This window comes from Manis pentadactyla, chromosome 4, assembly GCF_030020395.1.
Source record: "Manis pentadactyla isolate mManPen7 chromosome 4, mManPen7.hap1, whole genome shotgun sequence".
Classification (NCBI taxonomy): domain Eukaryota; kingdom Metazoa; phylum Chordata; class Mammalia; order Pholidota; family Manidae; genus Manis; species Manis pentadactyla.
Genome location: NC_080022.1, coordinates 183,851,275 through 183,874,200, shown reverse-complemented (window position 1 = coordinate 183,874,200; position 22,926 = coordinate 183,851,275). Strand labels below are relative to the sequence as shown.

The 22,926-nt window shown below is 47.3% G+C and overlaps 1 protein-coding gene across 2 annotated transcripts; it reads left to right on the top strand.

The window, feature by feature from the left end:
* The first annotated feature begins 6,271 nt into the window (after positions 1-6,271).
* On the top strand, positions 6,272-15,774 carry LOC118919860 (CMRF35-like molecule 7). Of its 2 annotated transcripts, none has more exons than XM_036900199.2 (4): positions 6,272-6,443; positions 11,968-12,297; positions 14,182-14,248; positions 14,889-15,774. In XM_036900199.2, exons 1-4 carry the CDS (start codon positions 6,401-6,403, stop codon positions 15,025-15,027), a joined length of 579 nt encoding a protein of 192 aa, XP_036756094.2. In that variant the 5' UTR covers positions 6,272-6,400; the 3' UTR covers positions 15,028-15,774. The 2 variants fall into 2 exon arrangements, with proteins under 2 accessions (XP_036756094.2, XP_036756093.2); XM_036900198.2 differs by having other exon boundaries at positions 14,179-14,248.
* The last annotated feature ends 7,152 nt before the right edge of the window (positions 15,775-22,926 follow it).

The window sequence follows — 22,926 nt, the reverse complement described above, 5'->3', positions numbered from 1 at the left end:
ACTGAGGTTTTGATTTGCACTTCCCTGATGATTACTGGAATTGAGCACTTTTTCATGTACCTGTTGGCAATTTGCATGTCTTCTTTGAGAAAAAATGTCTATTCAGTTCCTCTGCCCATTTTTAATTGGATTGTTTGTTCTTTTGTTATTGAGTTGTATGAGTTCTTTATATATGTGGAATAGTATAGTAACTCCTTATCTGATGTCTGATTTGTAAGTATTTTCTCCCATTCTGCAGGTTGCCTTTTCATTTTGCTGATTTTTTCTTTTGCTTTTTAGTTTGATGCAGTCCCAAGTACTGCTTTTTGCTTTTGTTGCTTGTGCTTTTAGTGTTATACCCAAAAATTGTTGCCAAGATCAATGTCAGGGAGGTTTTCCCTTATGTTTTCTTCTGTGTTTCATGGTTTTCAGGTCTTATGTTTAAGTCTTTAATCCATTTCAAATTAAGATTTGTGAATGGTCTAGTTTCATTCTTCTGCATGTGGTTATCTAGTTTTCCCATCACCATTTTTTGAAGATACTATCCTTTTCCCAATTGAATATGCTTGGCTCTCCTGTAAAATATTAGATGACTATATACCTGGGGGCTTATTTGTGGACTTTCAATTCTGTTCCACTGGTCTATGTATCTATTTTTATGCCAGTACCAAACTGTTTTGATTACTACAGATTTGTAATATGGTTTGAAATCAAAAACTGTGATGCCTCCATCTTTGTTCTTCTTTCCCAATATTGCTTTGGCTATTGGAGTTTTTTTGTGGCCCATACAAATTTTAGGATTTTTTTCTATTTCTGTGAAAAAACACCATTGGAATTTTCATAGGGATTGAACTGAATCTGTAGATGACTTAAAGTAGCATAAACATTTTAACAATTCTAAATATCTTTCCATTTATTTGTGTCTTGCTTAACTTCTTTCATCAATGTACAGTGTATAGATCTTTCATCTCCTTGGTTAAATTTATTTCTAAGTATTTTATTGTTTTTGATGCTATTGTAAAGTGGATTTTTAAATTTATATATTTTTCAGGTATTTTTTGCTATTTGTTGTTAGTGTACAGAAATGCAACTGATTTTTGTATGTTGATTTTGTATCCTGAAACTTGAGTGAATTCATTTATTAGTTCTAACCATTTTTGGCTGAGACTAAAATTTAGAGTTTTCTATACATAGGATCATGTCATCTGCAAACAAATAATTTAACATCTTCCTTTCCAGTTTTGATGACTTTATTCCTTTTTCTTTCCTAATTTCTCTAGCTTGGACTTCCAATACTATGCTGAAGAGAAATGGCCAGAGTGGGTGGGCACCCTTCTCTTGTTTCTGAGATAGAGCTGTCAACTTTTCACCATTGAGTGTGATTTTAGCTGTGTGCTTGTCATTTGTAGCCTTTACTATGTTGAAGTATATTCCCTCTATACCCAATTTGTTGAGAGTTTTTATTATGAAATGATGTTACATTCTGTCAAATTTTTTTTGCACCTATTGGGATGATTATATGATTTTTATCTTTCATTCTATTAATGTATTGTATCACATTTATTGATTTGTGTATGTTGAACTATCCTTGCATCCCTAGGATAAATCCCTCTTGGTCGTGGTGTGTGATATTTTCAATACTGTTGAATTTGGTTTGTTAATACATTGTTGAGAATGCTTGCATCTGCATACATCAGGGGTATGGACTTGTAGTTTTCTTTTCTTGTAGTGTCCTTATACAGCTTTGGTAGCACGGTAAACACTGGCATCATAAAATGAGTGTGGCAGTGTTCCCTCCTGTTCAGTTTTTTGGAAAAGTTTGAGAAGGTTTGGCAGTAATTCTTAAATGTTGATAGAATCCTCTAGTGAAACTATGGGGTCCCAGGCTTTTCATTGTTGGGAGGTTTTAATAAGTGATTCAATGTCCTTACTCACTATTGATCAGTTAGATTTCTATTTCTTCATGATTTGCTCTTTGTACTTTATATTTTTCTAGGAATTTATCCATTTCTTCTAGGGTATCCGATTTGTTGGTGTACAGTTGTTTGTCAGTTTTGTTTGTCTTTTCAAACATTCAGCTCGTAGTTTTGTTAATCTTTTGTATTGTTTTTCTTGTCTCTATTTCATTTATTTCTCTATGATTTTTGTTATTTTCTTCTTTCTGCCAACTTTGGGCTTAATTTGTTCTTTTCTTGGTTCCTTGAGGTGTAAAGTTAGGTTAGTTGTTGATACAGTAGCCCCCCCTTACCCGCAGGGAATACATCCCAAGACCTCCAGTGTCTACCTGAAACTGTAAATACTACTGAACCCTATATATGCTATGTTTTTTCCTATACATACATGCTTATGATAAAGTTTAACTTATATATTAGGCACAGTAACAGATTAACAACAATAACCAATAATAGAATAGAACAATGATAGCAATATACTGAAATAAAAGCTACAGTAATTAAAAGAGAGTAATTTTATGCTCACATAAAGCCAAACATATAGGCCAATGGAATAAAATACAGTCCAGAAATAAACCTTCACATACATAGTCAAATGATATTCAACAAAGCCATTCAGTGGGGAAGGGATAGTCTTTTCAACAAATGGTGTTAGAGAAATTGGATGACCACATGCAAAAGAATTAAGTTGAACCCTTATCTAAGTTGGACACCATATATAAAAATTAACTCAAAATGGAGCCAAGACCTGAATGTAAGACCTAAAGCTACAAAACTCCTAGAAGGAAGCATAGGGCAAAACCTACACAGCGGTGGAGTTGGCGGTGACTTCTTGGGCATGACACCAAAGGCACAGGCAACAAAAGAAAAAATTGATTGGATTCATGAAAATTAAAAAATTTTGTACATTACAAGACACTGTCAACAGAGTAAAAAGGCAACTTACAGAATGAGAGAAAATATTTTCAAGTCAGATATTTAATAATGGATTCATGTCCAGAATGATTAAGAACTCCTAAAACATAATACCAAAACAACCTGATACAAAAACGGATAAAATAGATAAATATACATTTCTCCAAAGAAGATATAAAAATGGCCAGTATGCACAGAAAAAGATGACCAACATCACTAATCATTAGGGAAATATTCTCACCTGCTTCCCAAAACTATGCAAATAAAATCATTTGCAAATCCAAACTACAGTGAGATACAACCTCACACCCATTAGGAGGGCTAATGGCTACTATGAAAAAAAACTTTTTAAAAAACCAAAACAGAACAGAATTTTATTGTTGTTAACAACCATTTGATCAATAAATATGAGAGATGCCCTCACAAAAAAAAAAAAAAAAAAAAAAAAAGTATACACTTCCAATGGTAAAATAATAAGTAACCGGGATGTAATGAATATAGTCAAGATATTGTAACAGCTTGGTATGGTGATAGCTGGTACCTAGAAGTGTCATGTATATAAATGTTGAATCACTGTGTTGTACACCTGAAACTAATGTAATGTAATACTGTGTGTCAACTACCCTTCAATAAAAAATAATTATCTACAAAAAAAAAAACAAAAAAACAACAAAAAAACCAAAACAGAAAATAACGGGTATTGGCCAGGATGTGGAGAAATTGGAAAGTTATGTATTGCTGGTGGGAATGTAAAACAGTACAGCTGCTGTGGAAAACAGCATGGCAGTTTCTCAAAAAATTAAAGAGAGAATTACCATGTGACCTAGCAATTCCACTTCTGAATATATATCGAAAAGAATTAAAAGCAGGGTCTTGAAGAGACAGTCGTACACCATGTTCATAGCAACATTATTCACAACAGCTAAAACAAGGAAGCAACCTAAGGGGCCACCAACAGGTGAATGGATAAACATAACGTGGTCTACACATACAATGGAATATCATTCAGCCTTAAAAAGGAAGGAAATTCTGACACATGCTACAACATGGATCAACCTTGTGGACATTATGCTAAATTAAATAAGCCAGTCATAAAAAAAGCAAATACTGTACGATTCCACTTATATGAGGTGCTTTGAGAAGTCAACATTATAGATATAGAAAGTAGAATGATGATTGCCAGGGGCTGGGGGGATGGGAGAGCAGGAAATTATTGTTACTGGGCACAGAGTTTCAGTTTTACAAGATAAAGAATTAAGGAGATGGAGGGTGGTAATAGTTGTACAATATTAAGAAGGTATTTAATACCACAGAACTGTACACTTAAAATGGTTAAGATGGTAAATTTTATGTTATGTGTATTTTATTACAATAAATAAATTTAAATGTCTTTTAATAACATCACATTAGTTCTCCTTAAAACTTCTTCATATATTTGTTAAATTACTTCTGGATAGAGGCGGAGAAAGACAAGTACCAAATGATTTCCCTCATTTGTGGAGTATAACAATGAAGCAAAACTGAAGGAACAAAATAGCAACAGACTCAGACTCCAAGAAGGAACTAGTGGTTACCAAAGGGGAGGTGTGTGGGAGGGTGGGTGGGGAGGGAGGGAGAAGGGGACTGAGGGGTATTATGTTTAGTACACATGGTGTGGGGGGTCACGGGGAGAACAGTGCAGCACAGAGAAGACAAATAATGGATCTGTGGCATCTTACTACACTGATGGGCAGTGACTGCATTGGGGGAGTGGGTGGGGACTTGATAATATGGGTAAATGTAGTAACCGCATTGTTTTTTCATTTGAAACCTTCATAAGAGTGTATATCAATCATACCTTAATAAAAATTTTAAAAAAATTTACTTCTGGATGGCTTATATTCTTATTATCTGAAATGGTAACTTTTTCATTAAATTTTAAAGCTACACTTTGCTTGTGTGATATCTGTGTGCTGACCTTGTCTATGTATAGTAAAATAAAAATCTGACTAGTTATTTTCAGTTATATATATGCACAATTAATTCATCTAGAACAATTTAGAATTTTGTTTCTTCCTTTCCTAGTCTCATAACTTTTGTTTCTTTTTCTTGTTGTATTGCATAGGCTAATTAAAGTGTCTAATCCAAGTGGTGTTATAAGCATCCTAGTTCTCATCCTGCTTTTAAAGGGGAGACTTTTCATGATATGCCATTGGTTTTAATGTTTAAAGAATGTTTGTTTATAGATACCCTTCTCTTCGTAGTTTATCATGAAAAGTAATGTATTTTATATAATGCTTTTTGCCTAGCTGTTTACACTATAATGATGTAATAACTAATTTTTTATACTAAAACAATCTTACTCCACTTCCCATAGAAATGAAGATGATAGACAATAATGAGGCCTGATGCTGCCTGAGAAAACCTAGCAAGACTCACATGCCAGACCGCTTCGCTGCTTCCAAATGCTTTCTTAGTGCCCTCACCTTCTCCTTACATGACTGAGCCCCCCTCTTTCTCTCAATCCTTCTGAATTGCCTGTCACCACAGGACTTCCAGGGAGAGCTCCTCCCTCCAAGCTGGCTCTGGACCCAGGAAGAAATACTCTCACCTGCTTCCCACAGCTATTTTCAAGGGTTTTAGCTACTGGGTTATAAATCAAGATATTAATTAAATTATGTCAGGTTAGGGTTAGATCTGTCATATTACTGATAAGGAATATTAGTAATATTAATTAGCAAACCACCAGCTTCCTCTCAGCCCCCTACCCTGGGCTTATTCTGTCCTACTCTTCATCTAGTGTCTGAAGTTTTGTCCAGGGTACTAATAATAACATAGAGGGCTAACTCCATCCCAAGATTCTATCCTCTGAACTTTACATCTTCTCATTTAATTCTCATAACAACTCATATGAGCCCAATTTACAGATACAAAAATTGGGGCTCAGATAGGTTAAGTAATCTGTCCATGGCTACACAGCTTGTAAGTGGTACTTGTAGTTAGAGCCCAGGACTGTCTGATCCTACAGCCTGCACTTTGAAGCACTTGGCTATAACCCCTCCTCTGGGTAAGGGGAGGGGAAGGAGTGGAGGTCTCCTCTCTACCTGCCAGGGTATGCCAGGCATACCCACTTAACACCAGGTATGAGGGGGATCACCTGCTGATGGGACCCACTATTGTAGTAGAGAACCATTCCTGGAGTAAATGCCTAGACTATCAAAGCCCTTGAACCCAAGGCCGGGTAGGCCAGATGCCGCCTCCTGTTCCCTTCTGTGGACCCATCTCCGCCCTGGCCCTCCTCGCCCTGCACAGCCCCCCACCTCCTCTTTCCTACTTAGTGGGAGCTGTCATGCCCGGTGACTCAGCCCTCCCAAGAACTGACACAACTTTTGCTGAATAATTAAAACCAGGAAATACTTAGCTCTACAAAAGGAAGTAAAGAAATGAGAAACTCAAAGGCGGTCTAGACATGCAGAAGGTGCAAGCCTGCACTCAGACAGCTGCGAGAGTCCAGCTGGCATCTGAGTGTGTCTGCTTGTAGATCAGAGGGGCAGGGAGCCGGGGGAGGCAGGACCATGTGGCTGCTGCCCCCAGCTCTTCTCCTCCTCAGCCTCCCAGGTGAGTGCAGCTGGGGCTTCGGGAATGTGGGTACTACAAGGCCAGGGCAGGGGACAGAGAGCTGCTGTCCCAGGTAGAAAGGGAGGTGTCACTTTCAAGGAAGTGAGAGGTGGTGGCTTTATTAATTCAGCAAAAGCTTTCCGGGGTCCTACTTTGTGCCAGGCATGTATCAGGTCTGGGGGACACCAAGGAGAAGAGAAAAAGGACTAGCCATTAAAAAGAAGACCCCAGAGAGCTCAGTGGGTGAAATGTCCAGAAAAACAGCAACCAATGGCAGGCTATGGGAAGGCATGGATGGAGGGTGCCCCGAGGATGCAGCAGGTCAGCTGAGGGCTGCACAGGGCTGCTCCTTTCAGTGTGCCTTGAAGAAAGGGAACAGCCCTTCAAGCAGAGACAAGAGAAGAGCATTCCAGGGAAAAAGGACTGCTTGGCCTGGATGGAGAGATGAGGATTGAGAAAGGATGGTGCGTTCGTGCAGAGGGCGTCTCAGCATGCAGCAGGCCTTGGGGTGACTGGTCGGATGTGAAGCTGGAAATGCACAAGACAAGATGATGAAGGGCCTTAGACACCATGCCCAGGTACCAAGACTTCCCAAGAGAAAATTGCTCAGGAACCCAAATGGGAGATGGGGGTGGGGGGGCTCAACTATCTCTTCTCTGTGGAAAATCATTGCACACACACAGAGGACACTACAGGACAGTCTGGAAGTTGGTGCAATGTATGCAGCATGTGTGGGTCACACAGTCTCTCTCTGGGTCCAGGGACTCACCATCTGCCACAGACAGACTGGTCCACAGAGGGGCTGCAGGAAAGAGCATAGCCCGGGGGTTGGGAGCCCTGAGTTCAAGTCCTGATGGGGGTGCATTGTTGTTGAAGCCATGACCTGGGACTGGTAGACGGGCTGGGGGCAGTAGCTTCCCTGTGACTGCTCTCTCTGATCATTAAGTGGGACTCCAGGTGGCCCAGGATTCCCAGAGGACAATGACTCAGAATGTCTGCATCTCCTCCCTGGCTCTAGCTTGCATTTGAGTGCAGAGATTCCACCTTCTCCCTCTGAATCCCAGCTCACCTGGAGGCTGAGAAGGGCCGGCATAAACTGTGCCTGGGCTCACACACTCACAACACACACCCACATGCTCACGTCTATATTCTCATACACTCATACACATATGTGTGTATGCTTACACAGGGACACAAAATGACATTTACACTAGCACACACTTTCACAGTCACACACATGCTCACACATGGTCTCTCTCATTTGCACATCAATTCACACTCATACTCACACATACAGTCACACACACTCAGACACACACATACTCAAATTTAAATGTACACTCATATGCTCACACATGCCCATGCACAGTCTCATCTGCACACACCCAGACAAACACCTCTGACCCAGAATGAAGGTTGAGACCCGCAGTGGCTGTTCTGCGGCTTGAGGTGGCGGATGCTGCAGAGACAGGACAGGGAGTGCCTCCTCCTCCAACTCCGAGTTAATGAGGGGAGGGCTGAAGCTGGCCAAGGGATGGAAGCAAAGCCACTGCATCACGTTTTCACCAGTAGACTGCCATTGGCCGCTCTGGGGTCACTTTGGTGAAATAAAGGAGGAGAGAGAGTGGACAGGGCAAAGTCAGAATGATCTAGCTTCTGGTAGGACGCCTCACTGGTGTGCTGGGTTCCGTGATCCCCCACTGACCCCGAGAGGAAGGTAGGGCACTGGCGTAGAGTAGATGCTCAGGAAGTGTTTGCAAGTAGAAGAAAAGACCCCCGTTCTCCGACAAGGAATCTGAGGCAAGAACGGCCAGGGGCACAGACCTGAGCCCCAGAAATTACTCTCCAGAGCTTGAGTTGGCATGGCTGCTTGGGAGCATCAGCAGGACGCCCTGCCCCAGAGGTGCAGAATAAGATGGACTCAAAGCCCACTGCACACCCCACGCCCCATGGGCATCTCTGCTCTGGGCTCTCCCTTTGGCTCATTTTGTGTGTCATTTGTCACTTGCTGTCAGCCCCAACGTGGATGGAGCTCAACCATTTTTCTCGATTTTGAGACAAGGTATTCACGTAAGGGTTTTGCGCATGTTGCAAACCTGCCCAGAGGATTAACATGCAGGAGAAAGTTTACATATCAGGTTCATGAAAACAAATATTGAAATTCAAACAGCCTTGTGTTTTTAAACCCTGACAACCCTGTTGTCCAGAGTTCTGCTCCCAGCTGTCTGCTCCCCTCTCATCTCCACCTCTCCCTTCCTTCAAACCAACTCTTGAAAATATACATATTCCTAATTAATAGTTTCATTCATCATGATCTGTGTTTATAAAAACCTCCCACATATTTTTTTAAATGAGCCCAATCACCTTAGAAGTGTGTTACCATTAGTCTGAAATACCAAAACTAAGACTGACAGAACTTCTATTTTGAACCAGCGACATCTCTCTCTGCTGTTTGTCGTCGCTGGCAGATACAGTTTATACTGAAGCTCTGCTTTCTTCTGTGGTGTTTTTTTTAAGAATGAAAATGACCCGAACTGCTGATCTGATGTTAATTTACATCAGTTACTATATTATAATTTATGTCAATTGCTGTATAGTTTTAGCAATGCTTTTACTAATTGACTTCTTTTAATCAAAAAAAATTTCTTAGTTGTTTATCAGCCAGTGGTGTTGTAAACACTCTTACATTCAGGAATGTATGATTTAGAAGGTAAAATCTCTTCCCCACAAACTCCCATCTCAGAGTTGTTAGGGCAAACCGTAATTTACTAGCCCAACCTCCCATTAATGGCATTTGAGTTTGTTTCCAATGTTTACTATCCCATTAACGCTGCAATTAGCACCCTTATACTTCATTGTCCACTGGTGTGGAAATTACAGTTAATCCTAGAACTGAAACAATTATGTACAAGATCATACTGACCAGCTTCTTTTCAAAAGCAGCCATAAACTGTATTGGTACCTATCAGGATCTGCTCCTCAGGACAGAGCTTCCTAGCAAGGGACACAAAGGGAGAGAGACTGCTAACACAATAAAATACCAGGGAGGCGTTCAGGTTCCCATAAAGGGCCATGGGAGCTATGGGAGGAGACAGTTCTGGTTGGGAAGGGGAATAAGACTACAAAAAAGGCCAACCCTTGAAAAAGATGTCAAGGTGATCAGCAGGCAGGCTGGGTTGGAGAAGGGGTTTCCACCTAGGAGACAGGACATGAACAATGATACAGCACCTGGGAGGGCCCATGGGGTCAGGGGAAGAGGAATGCGGGGTCGGTGATGGCGCGGAGGGGCAGGAAGTGGCGCTGGACAGAGAACTGGGATCCAGATTGTAAAAAGATGTGAGTGCCGAGCTAAAGCGTTTTAAGTCGTTCTCAGGTGGGTGGGGCAGGGGGGCATGGCTTCAGGAGAGATTTGGAAAGATTTTTAAGTGCTCACAAGTGCCGCTGAGGACAAGGTGGGGACCTAACTCCAGGAGTGATTTGCAGAGGTGGCTGGAAAAGAGGTGCCGCAGGAGCTGGGGAGACCTCCCTACATGCAGCCGCTGCCATCCAGGTACTAGATGAGCTCCTAACCTCTTGAACGGCTACTGCAATAGAGCAGCCCTGGATGTCTGGGGCTGGACAGGTATCCAGGTCTTATGATAACCTACAAGGTGGCAAGCAGCAGAGCCATTTTACAAATAAAGAAGCAAGACCAGAGTGGTTAAGTAACTTACCTAAGGTTTCCCAACTAGCTTGTGGTAGATGTGTCTTTCGCTGTCCAAAGTTTGTTCTCTTTCTGCTATGTCATGCTGTCCTCATGGACTGTGGCAGCAGAGGAGGAAGAAGAATATCATTTTGAGAAGCATTTTTGATGTAGAGTTGACTATTGTTTACCAATTAGTTGTGGAGGGAGAAGGAAAGGACCGTATCAATGAAGTTACCAGGTTGTCTAGTCAGCTGTGTTGGTTTGAAGAGCATAAAGTTAGTTCTGTGGATCGAATACTACATTAATTGCTGATGGTGCTGTAACAAAATGCTACAAACTTAGTGGCTTGAAACTATGACTGAATCGAGCAAAATTGATGCACAGCAAAGCTGAACACTGACAGCAGGATGTAGGGAGAGTGGGTGTTTACTGCAGGGTGAGGTGCAAGGAGAAGGGTGGCCAACGCCCAACGTCCCAAGATCCCTGTTGGCTTACAAAGAAGGGTTACTGAAGGCAAAATTATGGGGAAGCATTGCAGGGTGTTGTGGTCAGCTGGTGCCCATTCTTCAGGGGATGATTTCAGGAATCTTAGCTGTCAATCTTCTGTCTCCACCCAGTCTGGAGTCTCCATGCTTGTTGTCAGGAGGTGACATCTGATGGGGTCTAAGTTCTTGTAAAACTTCTCAAGGAAACCTGAGTCAAGAGTTTATCTAGTTATAGATAAACTTAGTTCCCTTGAGGGGGAACTCAAAGTCCTGTGTCTCCATAGTTCATTTTACCTTGGTTTGCAAACTCCCATTTTCTTGAATCTCCAATCACCCAGTCTAATTTCCACAGTGGTCATGACTAAGGGACTCAGGCTTCATCACAAGAGGGCTACGTGTGCCCTTACAAACTGATGTGAGTTTATTATCTTACAGTTCTGAAGTCAGTGCACAGAACAACAGAGTACCCATTCAGTTTGTACTCATCCCTAACCTGTTCCACTTCTAGCCGAACTCTGCTAGTCTGTCCACAAGAGAGAGGAAATTTGGAAGAAGAGTTAAGTTCAGGATGGAAGAGGTGGCGCATTTAGTTCTGTGACTGTTGAATTTGGGGTAGAGACATCCAGTGCATATTTGTAAACGGTAGGCTGGAGCTAAGGGGAGAATCTGGGCTACAGTTGTGGATCTGGGAATTATCAACATACAGGCACAGATTGAAATCAAGAAATGAAGAATCACTCTGTGGGGGCTCCATAAAGTGAGACAAGGTGAAGGCCACTGAGAGAGCCCTGGGCTGCCCATGGTGTTCTGGAACTGCCTCACGCTGATTTGCAGGAACTGACCTGGGAAGAGATTTCCAGTGACGTTGCCTCGCCAGCCTGAAATCAGCCATGGTAGGAACACTTGTGCTGCAAAGTTGGAAAATGCTACAAACTGGAGATTTTCCCCCCTGGACAGGGCTGGTTGTTAATTTACTAACACACTGTGGGTTACAGCAAGATTTAAAGAAAAAGGAAAAGAGAAATCAGCAGACGCCTCTGAGAACGAGTAGTCAGAGAAGAAGGAGATAAGATGAGAACAACATTGAGGGCGAGGAAAGAGCAGGTCAGCAATCAGAAGGGTCACACGCTGCCTGCCGGTCTGGGATGAGGAGCGGAGCAGAGGCCCTGAGGGAGTCCATGGGGAAGCTGGGCAGAGGAGGAGGTGGACGTGAGGGGTCAGCTAGTGGGGCGCCTGGGAAGGCTGGGGACCCTGGTCCAGTCCCTGAACATTAGCCTGGGGCCACCTGAGCCCTGAAGTGGCTCCAGGCCCAGGGTGACAGGAACTGTATCTCGCTTGGAATTCTGTTTTCCAGGCTGTTTCTCCATCAAAGGCCCAAGGTCCGTGAGAGGCGTAGAGCAGGGGTCGGTGGCCGTGCGGTGTAACTATGAATCCAGATGGAAGACCTACCGGAAGTGGTGGTGCCGAGGAGCAAGCTGGGATTACTGCAAGGTCCTCATTCAAACCGCAGGAACCGAGGAAGAAGTGCAGAGAAACCGTGTGTCCATCAGGGACAATCAGACAGCGCACCTGCTCACAGTGACCATGAAGGACGTCAGGCAGGATGACACAGACACTTACTGGTGTGGGATTCAAAAGACCGGGATTGACCTAGGGGCGAGGATCAGAGTCACCATTGACCCTGGTAAGAACGTCCCCCTACTCCTCAAGGCCCTGGTGCCCAGGATGGGGAAGACCGAGGGCTTGAGCTTGTCCCCACCCACCAGGGGCCGAAGGGAGACAACTGAGCCCCTGGGAGCAGTGTGAGAGAGAGCAACAGACAGACGGACGGACGGGGGATGGAAGTGAGAGAAACGACGGAAGGGTGGCAGCCCAGCCCTGGTCCCCATCACAGACCGAGTCTCTCCGAGGCTTCCTGCTGACGCATGGGGCTGGCAGGGCTTGTGGTGGGGTGCGGGAATGTGGACCCCAGCACTGGTGACCCGTGGCCCAGGCCTGCTCTCCAGGGACTGGAGAGCCCTGGCAGCCCCACTTCTCTCATCGGGGCCCTGGGTGGGCCTCAGATGCCTGCAGAGAATCCCAGGGCATCACTCCAAGAAGTGGCCAGTCTCTGGGAGTCACACTCTGGACCTGTCATCACTCAGAGGGTGGCCAGGGGGCCCCTGAGGCAACCCAGAGGGTCCCATCCCTGAACCCCATGAACCTGGCCGAGTCAGAGTGGCTCCGGGCATTTTCCAGGGCTTCTCCTCCTCCTCCCAGCCGCCCCCTGCGCTACGTGCCCTGGCTGCCTAGAGCGAGCATGGAGTAAGGGGCCAAGGAGGAGTTCAGGTAACAGTGGACACCTGGAGAGAAAGGAAGGCTTTGGCCATTAAGTCAAATTCAGGGACGCCTCCAACTGCCCTGGGGTCTCCTCTGGGCCTTGATGCCAACGAAGAATTCAGGGTCTTCCTGGTGGCACGGATCTGTTACTGTGAAAAAGAGCCTCTACAACACCCCCCTCCCCACCTCTGCCCACCACTTCCCCCCAGCAGGCGTGTAGGCCCAGGCATCCCTCAGCCCAGGGTCCCTCAGGCCCAGTAGACGGTGGCGTGCAAATAGCACCGACTTTAGAACGAGCCCTTCTACTGTTAAGGTTGGAACCAGAGAGGAACATGGGGCTGCCCCTAGGTGACGTCCAGAGGGGGCCAGCCAAGCAAAACTTCCCAGGGTTGCCAGCAGGGGAAGCCAGACCTGCGGACAGAAGAGGGATTGATTAAGACACATGAGCAAGAACCAACACAGGCTAAAAATGACTCAGCTAAAAGCTCCATGGAGAGCTTTACGGAGAATGGTGTTTAGGGGCCTGGGGTGGGAAGCCCAGGGAGGCACCAGCCTATAAGGCTATCGGGAGCCTCCAGACGACCTTTAGGGCTGCAGTTTCCTGCAGCTCAGCCAGGAGCTACCTTCACGACCACAGGTGGGCATCTTGCAGAGCACGTGCCAGGCCTAGAATGAAATAAAGGTAGGCCACGGGTAATTGGCAGCCGGCTGGCCTCAGGAATCCATGACCAAGAGGTTTACCTTAAATTGCCTTCATAGTTTCTCATAAAGATGTCTCACTCATCACTGCCATTGTTCACCGTTTAACCTGAATGTGCCCTTACTCACCCACCTTCCAGAGTTCTCCCCCTTACCACCCCCAATAGCTAGAGGCCCCATCCACTCTTGTGCCCCACTTGGCACTGCCTGAGCAGAAAGAACCTGTGACTTTCCCTCCCCACAACCAAAATTCCCACTTACAGGAGTAGATGGAGAGAGTATGAAAAGATGGATCTCCCTCCCCAGAATAAACTTCAGCACCTACGCCTGTTTAATTACTTCTTCTTGCCACACCTGAAAATGATGGAAAAAAAAACTGTTGTGATTCAGGTGGCTCAACAGAAGGAGGAGGAGCCTAAGGGGTTGAAGCTCCCTAATTCAGGGGCAGGGGTCTCCCCACAAGGGCTGGCACGGTGGGGTGGCACTGTGAGCCACACTCAAGCCCCTGGTGTGCCCCTGACCTGCGGCTGACTTTGCCTGTGTCTAGAAGGAATGGCTCTGACCGCACCAGAAGCCGCCAGCAATCATACAGAGGAGTTCTCGGGCTCCGACGCCAGGTGAGTGAGGGGCTGTGTGCTTCTCCTGCCCCCCACCCCGTGGGAACCACTCTGCCCCTGTGCGGTCACCTGCCGCCAGAGCCCGTCATAGCCAGAGCAGGCCCAGAGGCCACCCTGGGGTCACCCCTGCTCACACGCCCTCCCCCACCTTCCCATTCCAGCCCTCCCCAGAACACCGCTCTGCAGAACCTTTGTCTATAAGCCTCAGCCGCCCGTTCAACTGTCACCAAAAGCACTGATGACCTAGTGGCTGTTGAGGGGAGACAGGACACACATCTCCTCGATGCAAGGCATCAGGTGCCACAGAGCAGGCAGGTGACTGAGCAGCCCAGAGCCGGCATTATCTGAGCAGCGAAAACACAGGCGGGCGAACAACCTGACGGGTGACCTGCAGGGGCCTCTCCTGGGCTGATGCCCTTTGGGCAAAGGGGAGTCCCAGAGACGAAACGAGAAAGGAGGATGGGGCCCAGCACAAAGCAGAGGCGGCTTCTGGGGGCCTCGGTGGTCGAGCCACTGAGGAGGACTGAGCCCAGGAGCCCACTCCCAACTTGGGGGTCTTAGGAGTGGGCCTCTGGGCTCGGGGTCAAGGGCTTTGCTGAGCGGGCCAGCTCAGGGTTCCGACCACTCTGCCCGCCCACAGGACCCGCATCGTGCTCCTGGTATTCGTGAAGGTGCCCTTCTTGCTCATCCTGGTTGGTGCCGTCCTCTGGTTGAAGAAGCCTCAGCGGCCCCCAAGCAACTTCCCCCCTGACCTTCTGTCCAAAGACACAGCCCCATAGATGGGTGAGCAGAACCTTCCGACTCCGGACCCCCTTTCCTGAGGAGATACAGGCTGCGGAAGAAATGCCTCTGAGGCCTTGGGATAGAGTGGCTGAGGCTGGTGGCCTGGGGTGGCCAGGGGGCCTGGTGGCCCCTCCTGAGGCACCATCACAGCCTGGAGAACCAGCACTGGGCCCCCATGTCAGGTAGCACCTCACACCCCACCCCACCTGGCTGGGACTCATGGCTGGCGGACTGTTGGGGTGGAGCCCAAGTTTGGATGGATGCATCCGCCACTGCCTGAGGAACTCAGGCACGGCTGAGGAGGCACGGGGAGCAGCCTCGGGGCTGCAGGAGAAGCTGGTTAAGCTGGCTCTTGCCCATGGAACCCTGACTGATGCCCCATGCCCCCCACCCCCTCAAGGGCCGTGAATCTGTGGCAAGTTCCTGGTTCTGGGACATGAGAGGCTGCACGTCAGCTCTGCCCCGGGGGGGGGGCACCATGAGTGCACAGGCTGAGTGGGGACTGGGAGCCCCTCAGGGGGAGACCTCATCCTCCTCCCCTGTCCTGGCACCCCCAGCTCAGGGACTGGGGCTTCCTGGGCAGCGGCCTGGGAGTCTGGTCTCCCAAGGGGCTGCTTGGCCTCAGAAATCACCTCAAGGTCGGGGAGGCTGGTGTAAAAACTGAGAGAAATGATGTTGTCTCTCTTAAATAATGTTGTTTAAATAAAGTTAATTAAAACCGAGGCAAATAATGTTGCCTCTCTTAATGATGCTGCTTAAATAATCTCCATTAAAGATGTCTGAGGGCAATGATGTCTCTTTTATGTGCCTCACGCACAGCAACGATGCCCTTGGCTTGAAGGGAGGGTCATTGCCAGGAGGAGAAACAGCCCACCCACACGCAAATACACGCAGGCACACAGCTTTGGAATGTTTCTCTTTGGTTCCCCACGCCCCCCGCTTTATTGAGGTATAATTGACAAATAAAAATAGCATACATTTGGGTGCAAATGTGTTTTTTAATGTGCAGCATGTGATGATTTAGCATACACATATGTCGTGAAAGGAACCCCACAATCAAGTTAATGAAGACATCCATCACTTTCCATCGGTATCTTTGTTTTTGTTTGTTTGTTTGTTTGTTTGGTGTGGTGAGAACACTTAGGATCTACCCTCTTAGCAAATTTCAAGTACACACACAGTATTATTAATTATGGTCACCACACTGTACATTAGATCCCCACATTTATTCATCTTGTAACAGAGAGTTTCTGCCCTCTGGCCAGTCTTCCCCATTTTCCCCACTTGCTCCCTCTTGGTTCTACGTAGAGTGTTTCCCGTAGAACAGCGGTGAGGATGTACCCACCCTGCCCTTTGTCCTAATCACTGGGCCCTGGTTCTGAGCCTCAGGAAGCAGCCACAGGAAGATGCCTTGTCTTCCAGGGGATGAAAGAGAAGGGAATCTTCCGGTCCCTTCATGGTAGCTGGAGCCTCCCTCCCCACTGGGATGCTCTGATCCCCCGTCTTTGCCCTTCAGCCAGTGAGAAACTTTCTCCCCCTTTATACTTGGGTTAGGGCTCTGGTCAGTGGCAGGCCCTGAAAATTCCACAGTGCCCGGAAAGGACACAGTTTGAGCCAAACGAAGACCCTTTGGGTCACCCTGTTGGAGACCAAGGCCCGCAGTCCCCCCTGCTCCAGGGGCCCCTCTGTGGGTTCTTTCCTGGATCCATCCTCCCGAACATTCGGCCGGTGGCCAGACTCAGGGGACTAGGGTGACTCGGCCACTCTGCGGGAGGCAAACCAGAGGCCGGAGGCTCCAGTGCAAATGGGTGATGGGCCGTTGGCGGTTGCCGGCCTGGTCCAATGCTTTTCCGTTTCCTACTGTTGACAGTCAGTAACCCCGTCTCTTTGGAGATACTGTGGTTGGGTGATCACTCTTGTAAGGCCACAGGAGAGAATCCACCAGAGTTGGCACCTGTTGTCCATCCTGAGCGCCACCCTCACACACATTTCTGGGAAGTGCCCCTTGAGTTCTGACGAAATCTGTCAAGCAAAGCTTGCCTAATATGCCCGCTGTCAGGTGGGGAGAAATGCAGAAGAGAAAAAATGAGCCGCCAGAGCTGCATGTCCACCAGCGGCCTGGTGTGGAGCCCCCGTGCCCGTACGCAGCTGCAGACCCAGAGTCCCTTGGGTGCTGATTCGGCACGGGCTGTAGCCAAAAGTGAACAGAGGTAAGGCAGTGGGGAGAGCAGGTGTGACTGCTCTCTGAAGAGGAGAGAACTCCTTCCCTGGGAGTTGCTTCTCAGGAGACTTTACTTCTGAGCAGCTGCTCATCCACAGAGGAAGTTCACCAAGAGCAGAGGCCTGGGGGGGAGCAGGGGCAGCGCCCCCCTCAGGAAGGATGTGGGAAGGGCTCACCAGGACCCCTTGATGCAGTTTATGTCCTGAATGGGGTTTTATGAATAAGGGAGTGTATTTCCAGCACGTTCCTCTGAAGCATCTCTCCCCATGGCTCGCCTGCCTGCCTGGCCTTGTTTCTCCTGCCTCAGGCTTCCCAGATCCCCACGGCCGGGTCTGCTTATGGCCCGACCTGCAGACCCCTCCCCACTGTGAGTCTGGAGTCAAGTCTCCACCCAGAATGGGGGTCCCTATGCAGCTGTGGTGGCTCTCCTGGGCACCCCTCTGAACTCATGCTGTGAGGGTTGACGGGGAAGGGGCCTGGGGCCTGGCCTGCACACCACTCTCCACCCCCCTGCTGGGTGGGCACCGTCTGCTGCTCTGCATCATCTCCATCCCAACTGCTCGTCTGCTGGTCACCTTTCCTCAAGCCTTTTCTAAGCTTAGGAACCTCAGATCTGTGGCCAGGCTCCTGCCCACCTCCTACCAGCTGCCTACCAGGCTTATGAGTCACCCTTGTGTCTGTGCAGCCCCATGACTGGGGCCAGCTCAGCAGAGCCGGGAGAGGAGGTGTCCTGGGTGTGGAGGTCAGCCTTAGTCCCAGCGGCTGAGACCCCTGTCCAGTGGGAAGCTCCAAGAACGAGCTGCTGGGGAGTTAGGGCCAAGGGCCAGGGCTGCAGTTCCCACCGAGAGCGTGGGACGGGGGCCAGGCCACATCTTTATTGCGCCACTTAGCCATCCACTCATTCATTCATTCATAACCAGTGAAGCTAAAGTACCTACTAAGTCCAGGCACCATTTTCAGTGCACACTGACTACTGTGTGAATGAGGAGAGCCCCTTGTCATCCCCTTCTGTACATTTGGCTCAAAATGCAGACCCTGTTCGCACTGCAGCTGACTTTCTCCAAAGAGGAATGTTGCAGCTGAGGAGAGAGATGGGGGGTTCTCCGGTGGCAGCCACCACTGGAGAAAGCAGAGCTTGAGATGGAAGCAATAATGAGATACCACTGCACACCTACCAGGATGGCTGAAATCGAAAACACTGACACCACCACATGCTGGCAAGGAGGTGGAGCAACAGGAGCTCTCATTCATTGCTAATGGGAATGCAAAATGGTGCAGCCACTTTTAAGACAGTTTGGGAGTTTCTCTGTACTATCCAGCAACGTTTGGTATTTACCCAAGTGAATTGAAAACCTATGTCCACACAAAAGCCTGCACAAGGATGTTTATGGCAGCTTCATTCATAATCGCTAGAACTTGGAAGCAACCAAGATGTCCAGGTGAATAGACAGACCATGGTTCCTCCAGACAACGAAGTATTATTCACCATGAACAAGAACCGACCTATCAAGCCACAAAAAGACAAGAAGAAACATAAAGTTATACTATTAAATGAAAGAAGCCAGTCTGAAAAGGATACATAATGTATGATTCCAACTATGACATTCTAGGGAAGGCAAAACCATGGGGACAGTACACAGAGCGTGGTTGCCAGTGCGGAGAGGAGGAAGGGATGAGTGGGCAGAGCACGGAGGATCTTTAGGGCAGTGAAGATACTGTGTAGGAGACTATGCACATGGGTCATTATACATTTGTCCGAACCCATAGGATACACAACACCCAGAGTGCCTTCTAGCATAAACTATGGACTTCGGGTGATGGTGATGTGTCATGTTGTCTCATCAATTGTAACAAAAGTCCCTCTCTGGTGTGGGAGGTTGATGGCTGGGGAGGCTCTGTGTGTGTGTGTGTGTGTGTGTGTGTGTGTGTGTGTGTGGCAGGGGAAGAGGCATGTGGGAACTCTTTAGTTTCTGCTCAACTTTGCTGTGAATCTAAAATTGGTCTAAAAAATACAGTCCATTCATTAAAAAAATACTAGTGAGCAGATGAAGGTCTTGAATTGGTTACTGTGAAAACTTTGACAGGGGAAAAGTAATTCCCAAATTCTAAAGCAACCCTGGAGGCCTCCCCTCCTTCTTCTGGTGACCCCAAGCCTCTTCTGGCTGCCCCTGGCTCCTGGGTCTCCCCCAACCTGTGAGGGGCTCTGCATGGCAATGGGCCTGCACCTGGTTCCCAGGGTGTTGCTACTGGACCCTTCAGCATTTCACTTAGGATGCCAGAAAAATTATCCCCTTCCTCAACTAGTCATTTATTATGCTTGTGCACAGTGTTTGCAATAGACAGGAAATCTTCTAACCAGGAAATATGAAGCAGGGAGAGGCTGCATTTAGAGTGAACCAGAAGCTTACTAATAGGTTTTAAGTCATTACGGAGAAATGTCAGCTGACATAAGAAGACATCTCTAGTTCAGGCACGGTGAATAACAGATACCTGAAGACAAGAAAGTTGTAAAGGAGATACTAATTGAGTGAGGGTTAAAGTTACACGTCCTGAAATCCAGCAGACCTGAGTTCAAATCCCAGCCTGCCACTTCCCCACATGCCGTCTTGGACCCTTTACCTCCACGAAAGCTCCATTTCCTCACCTGTAAAATGGAGGCGATCAGCGAAACTGTCTCTCAGACTGATCATGGGGGATTAAAGAGGACTTGCTGGGGGAGTGTTGGCTCTGAGCCCTCCATCAGCGCCTCAGAAGTGCCTGGTGATACCTGGCGAAGCCAGGACCCCACGGATTCTTGGAGAGCATCTCCCAGGAGAGAGGAGAGAGCTCCAGAAGTTCTGGGCATTGGGCCGGGTCCCTCGGGCATTAGCTTCTCTTAGAGGACACAAATTCACGTGAAACTACCTGGAGGCAGACCAGAAAGGAGCGGAGGTCATTAAAAACAGACTCAGAGAAGAATTTATCTGGTTTGGCAGGTAAAACAGAAAATGTATGAAAAAAATATTCTCATGTGTTGAGTTGGTCCCAAGACAAAGTTGAACTCATGGAATCAGCTGCATGGTTTATACGTCAGTTCCAAGGGCTAAGTCACTTTCTCCTTAAGAAGGATGTAATGGTTTGGTTGACTCACCAGACAGAGCTGGGTGAGGACAAAGCCAAAGTCAGAGAAGCTTCTAGATCTCTGAGTTGGAAGTGCCCGGTGGTGACAGCCTGGGTGCCGCCCGGGTTCACATTCAGAGCTGAGAACTTAAGAGTTTTATGGTATCTGCCTCTGGGTTTACCAATAGGAATGGAAGAAAGACAGCCTCTGTGGAAGGGTTATCTTCCCGTCATCTCTGAGTGGTGGCTGAGCCATTGCATTCCTTGCTCCTGGGAAACTGGGCCTGGGACCCTCATCAGCCCTGGGGCATCCCCTTGCCCCTGCCCCGCATCCCAGCCAGAGCCTGGGGGGCTTGGCTCAGGAGTCCCGTGTGGTCACTGTCCCCCTGTGACTCTCCCCTCCCTCAATCTTCATCCCCATCTCCCTTCGGGCTCATTCAGGCTCCATCTGCGTTAACTATCTCATTCCTTCATTCTGAAAACTGGCACTGAGTACCTGGTGGACACAAAGCATTGCAGGGGACATTATGGGGGACCCAGGGCTAAAGACCTCCCAAGGACATCACCCAGACACCTACCACCTGGGGAGCAGATAGGCCAGTGTGCAGTATCCACCCTCTGGGAGACTGCACAGCAGTAAAAAGAAACCTGTTGCGGGCAGGGATGGATCACAAAATAATTGGGCTAAGTGAAAAAAGCCAGACACAAAAGATAAAGCCTGCACGATTCTGCCCAGATGAAATTCTAGCAGAGGCAAACCTATAGCGTAATAGAGACAGAAAGCAGGTGATGTCAGCAGCTGGGGGAGGGAAGGGTGGGGAGGGGTGCTACAGGGTTCCTTTGGGGTGGTGAGATGTTTTGGAACAAGATAGAGGCAGTAGTTGCAAAGCACTGAAAATGCACTAAATGCCACCATTAAGTGGTTAATGGCATATTACATGATGGAGAAAAAGATCTATAATGGCAGAAGGCAGCTCCATAGTTGCCAGAGACTGGACAGGGGCATGTGGACACACTGCAAAGGGGCACAGGGAACTTTCCAGAGGGATGGAGGTTTCCACATGTGTGTGGTGGTGGTTTCACAGCTGTGTACATTTACTAAAATGCACCCAATAGTATACTCACAACTAGTGATTTTCATTGTATTATAGATCATACCTCCATAAAGCTGATTTTTTTTTTTGAAGTTCTCAAGCATACAGCCGGGCAGGGCAGAACCCTGTGGGAGCTATCTAGTTCTGAGTCTGTAACCCATCCCCACTAAGCACCTCCCAACACTGTCAAATGTCCCCCAGGGGCAAAGTTGCTTGGTTGGGAAGCACTGCAGTAGACACGCACGGGGCTGTTCTGGCTTCCATGTCTCCTCCCCACCCCCTTTCACATGTGCCTCTGCTTGTCATGAGGCCTACCTTCTGGAGAACTTGTCCAGGTCAGAACTTCCTTTCAATCACTCACCTGCTGTTCAGCACAATCCTTATGCTTTTAATTGCATTTATTCCATTGTCACCTCCAGGTGTTCTCTATGGTGGTTTTGCAAACCTGCCTGGTCGATTTTGCACAGCCTCTGCTCCCCTGGTCATATTTTCAATGTCCTCTTTTGGTGCCTTAAGCCTATCAAACTTACTTTATATTCTTCATCAGATCATTTCAATGTCTGAAATCTTTGGAGAATTGAATCTGCTATTTGAGCCTGCGGAGTCTTTTATGGTGACTTGTTTTCTTCTGCACTTGGTAATGCTATACTGGAAGCTCGTATTTGGCCAAATTTAACTGAGGATGCTTCCCTACAGAAAGTATGTATACTTGCTTCTGCTGGGCATTAAGGGCCGGTATTAACATGGCACCATTTTAATTTAATGGTTCTTGCTTAGGGCTTCCCGAACCATGGAGGAATTTGAATCCCAGCCCCATCCTTAGAATTCTCAAAGGACACTACTAGTATTATCTTGATTGCTCATAACTTTTTCTACCATAAGCTGCAGTAGAGATAGATTATTTTTATTATCATTATTTTAATCATTTCCCTTAGCTCAGGAGTAGGAAATTTTCAGTCTGCCATTTTCTTGAGGACATAGACCTCGGGCATCAGCCCATGAAAGACGAGGACATTTAGAAGGACACATGGGATGTTTTCCAGGCCCAAAGGACCAATGTCAAGACTTGACTTTATCTTAAGAAGCCAAATGAACCCCCTAACACAGAAGTTCTCAACCGGGGATGACTTTGCCCCACAGGGGACAAATCTTGACAATGTCTGAGACAATTTTGGTTGTTACAGTTGGTGTGCGTTTGGCGGAGGCGGCAGGGTGGGGGTGGGAGGTTGCTCCTAGCATCCGCTAAGTAGAGGCCAGGGATTCTGTGAAACACCCTGCAAATGCATAGGAAAGGCCCCACAGCAAACAATTGTCTCATCCAAAATGTCAGTAGTTAAGCAAAATCAAGTACTGAGTTACCATATACATGAGCAATTCCACTTGGTGTGTACCCACAAAACTGAAAATATGTGTCCATGAAATCTGTACGTGAAAGTTCACAGCAGCATATTCACAACAGTCAGAAGGTGAAAACAATCCAA

Coding starts and splice junctions, on each gene's coding strand:
- LOC118919860 (XM_036900198.2), top strand. CDS start 6,401: ATGTGGCTGCTGCCCCCAGCTCTTCTCCTCCTCAGCCTCCCAG. Junction 6,444..11,967: donor TCTCCTCCTCAGCCTCCCAG/GTGAGTGCAGCT, acceptor TCTGTTTTCCAG/GCTGTTTCTCCATCAAAGGC. Junction 14,249..14,888: donor TTCTCGGGCTCCGACGCCAG/GTGAGTGAGGGG, acceptor GCCCGCCCACAG/GACCCGCATCGTGCTCCTGG.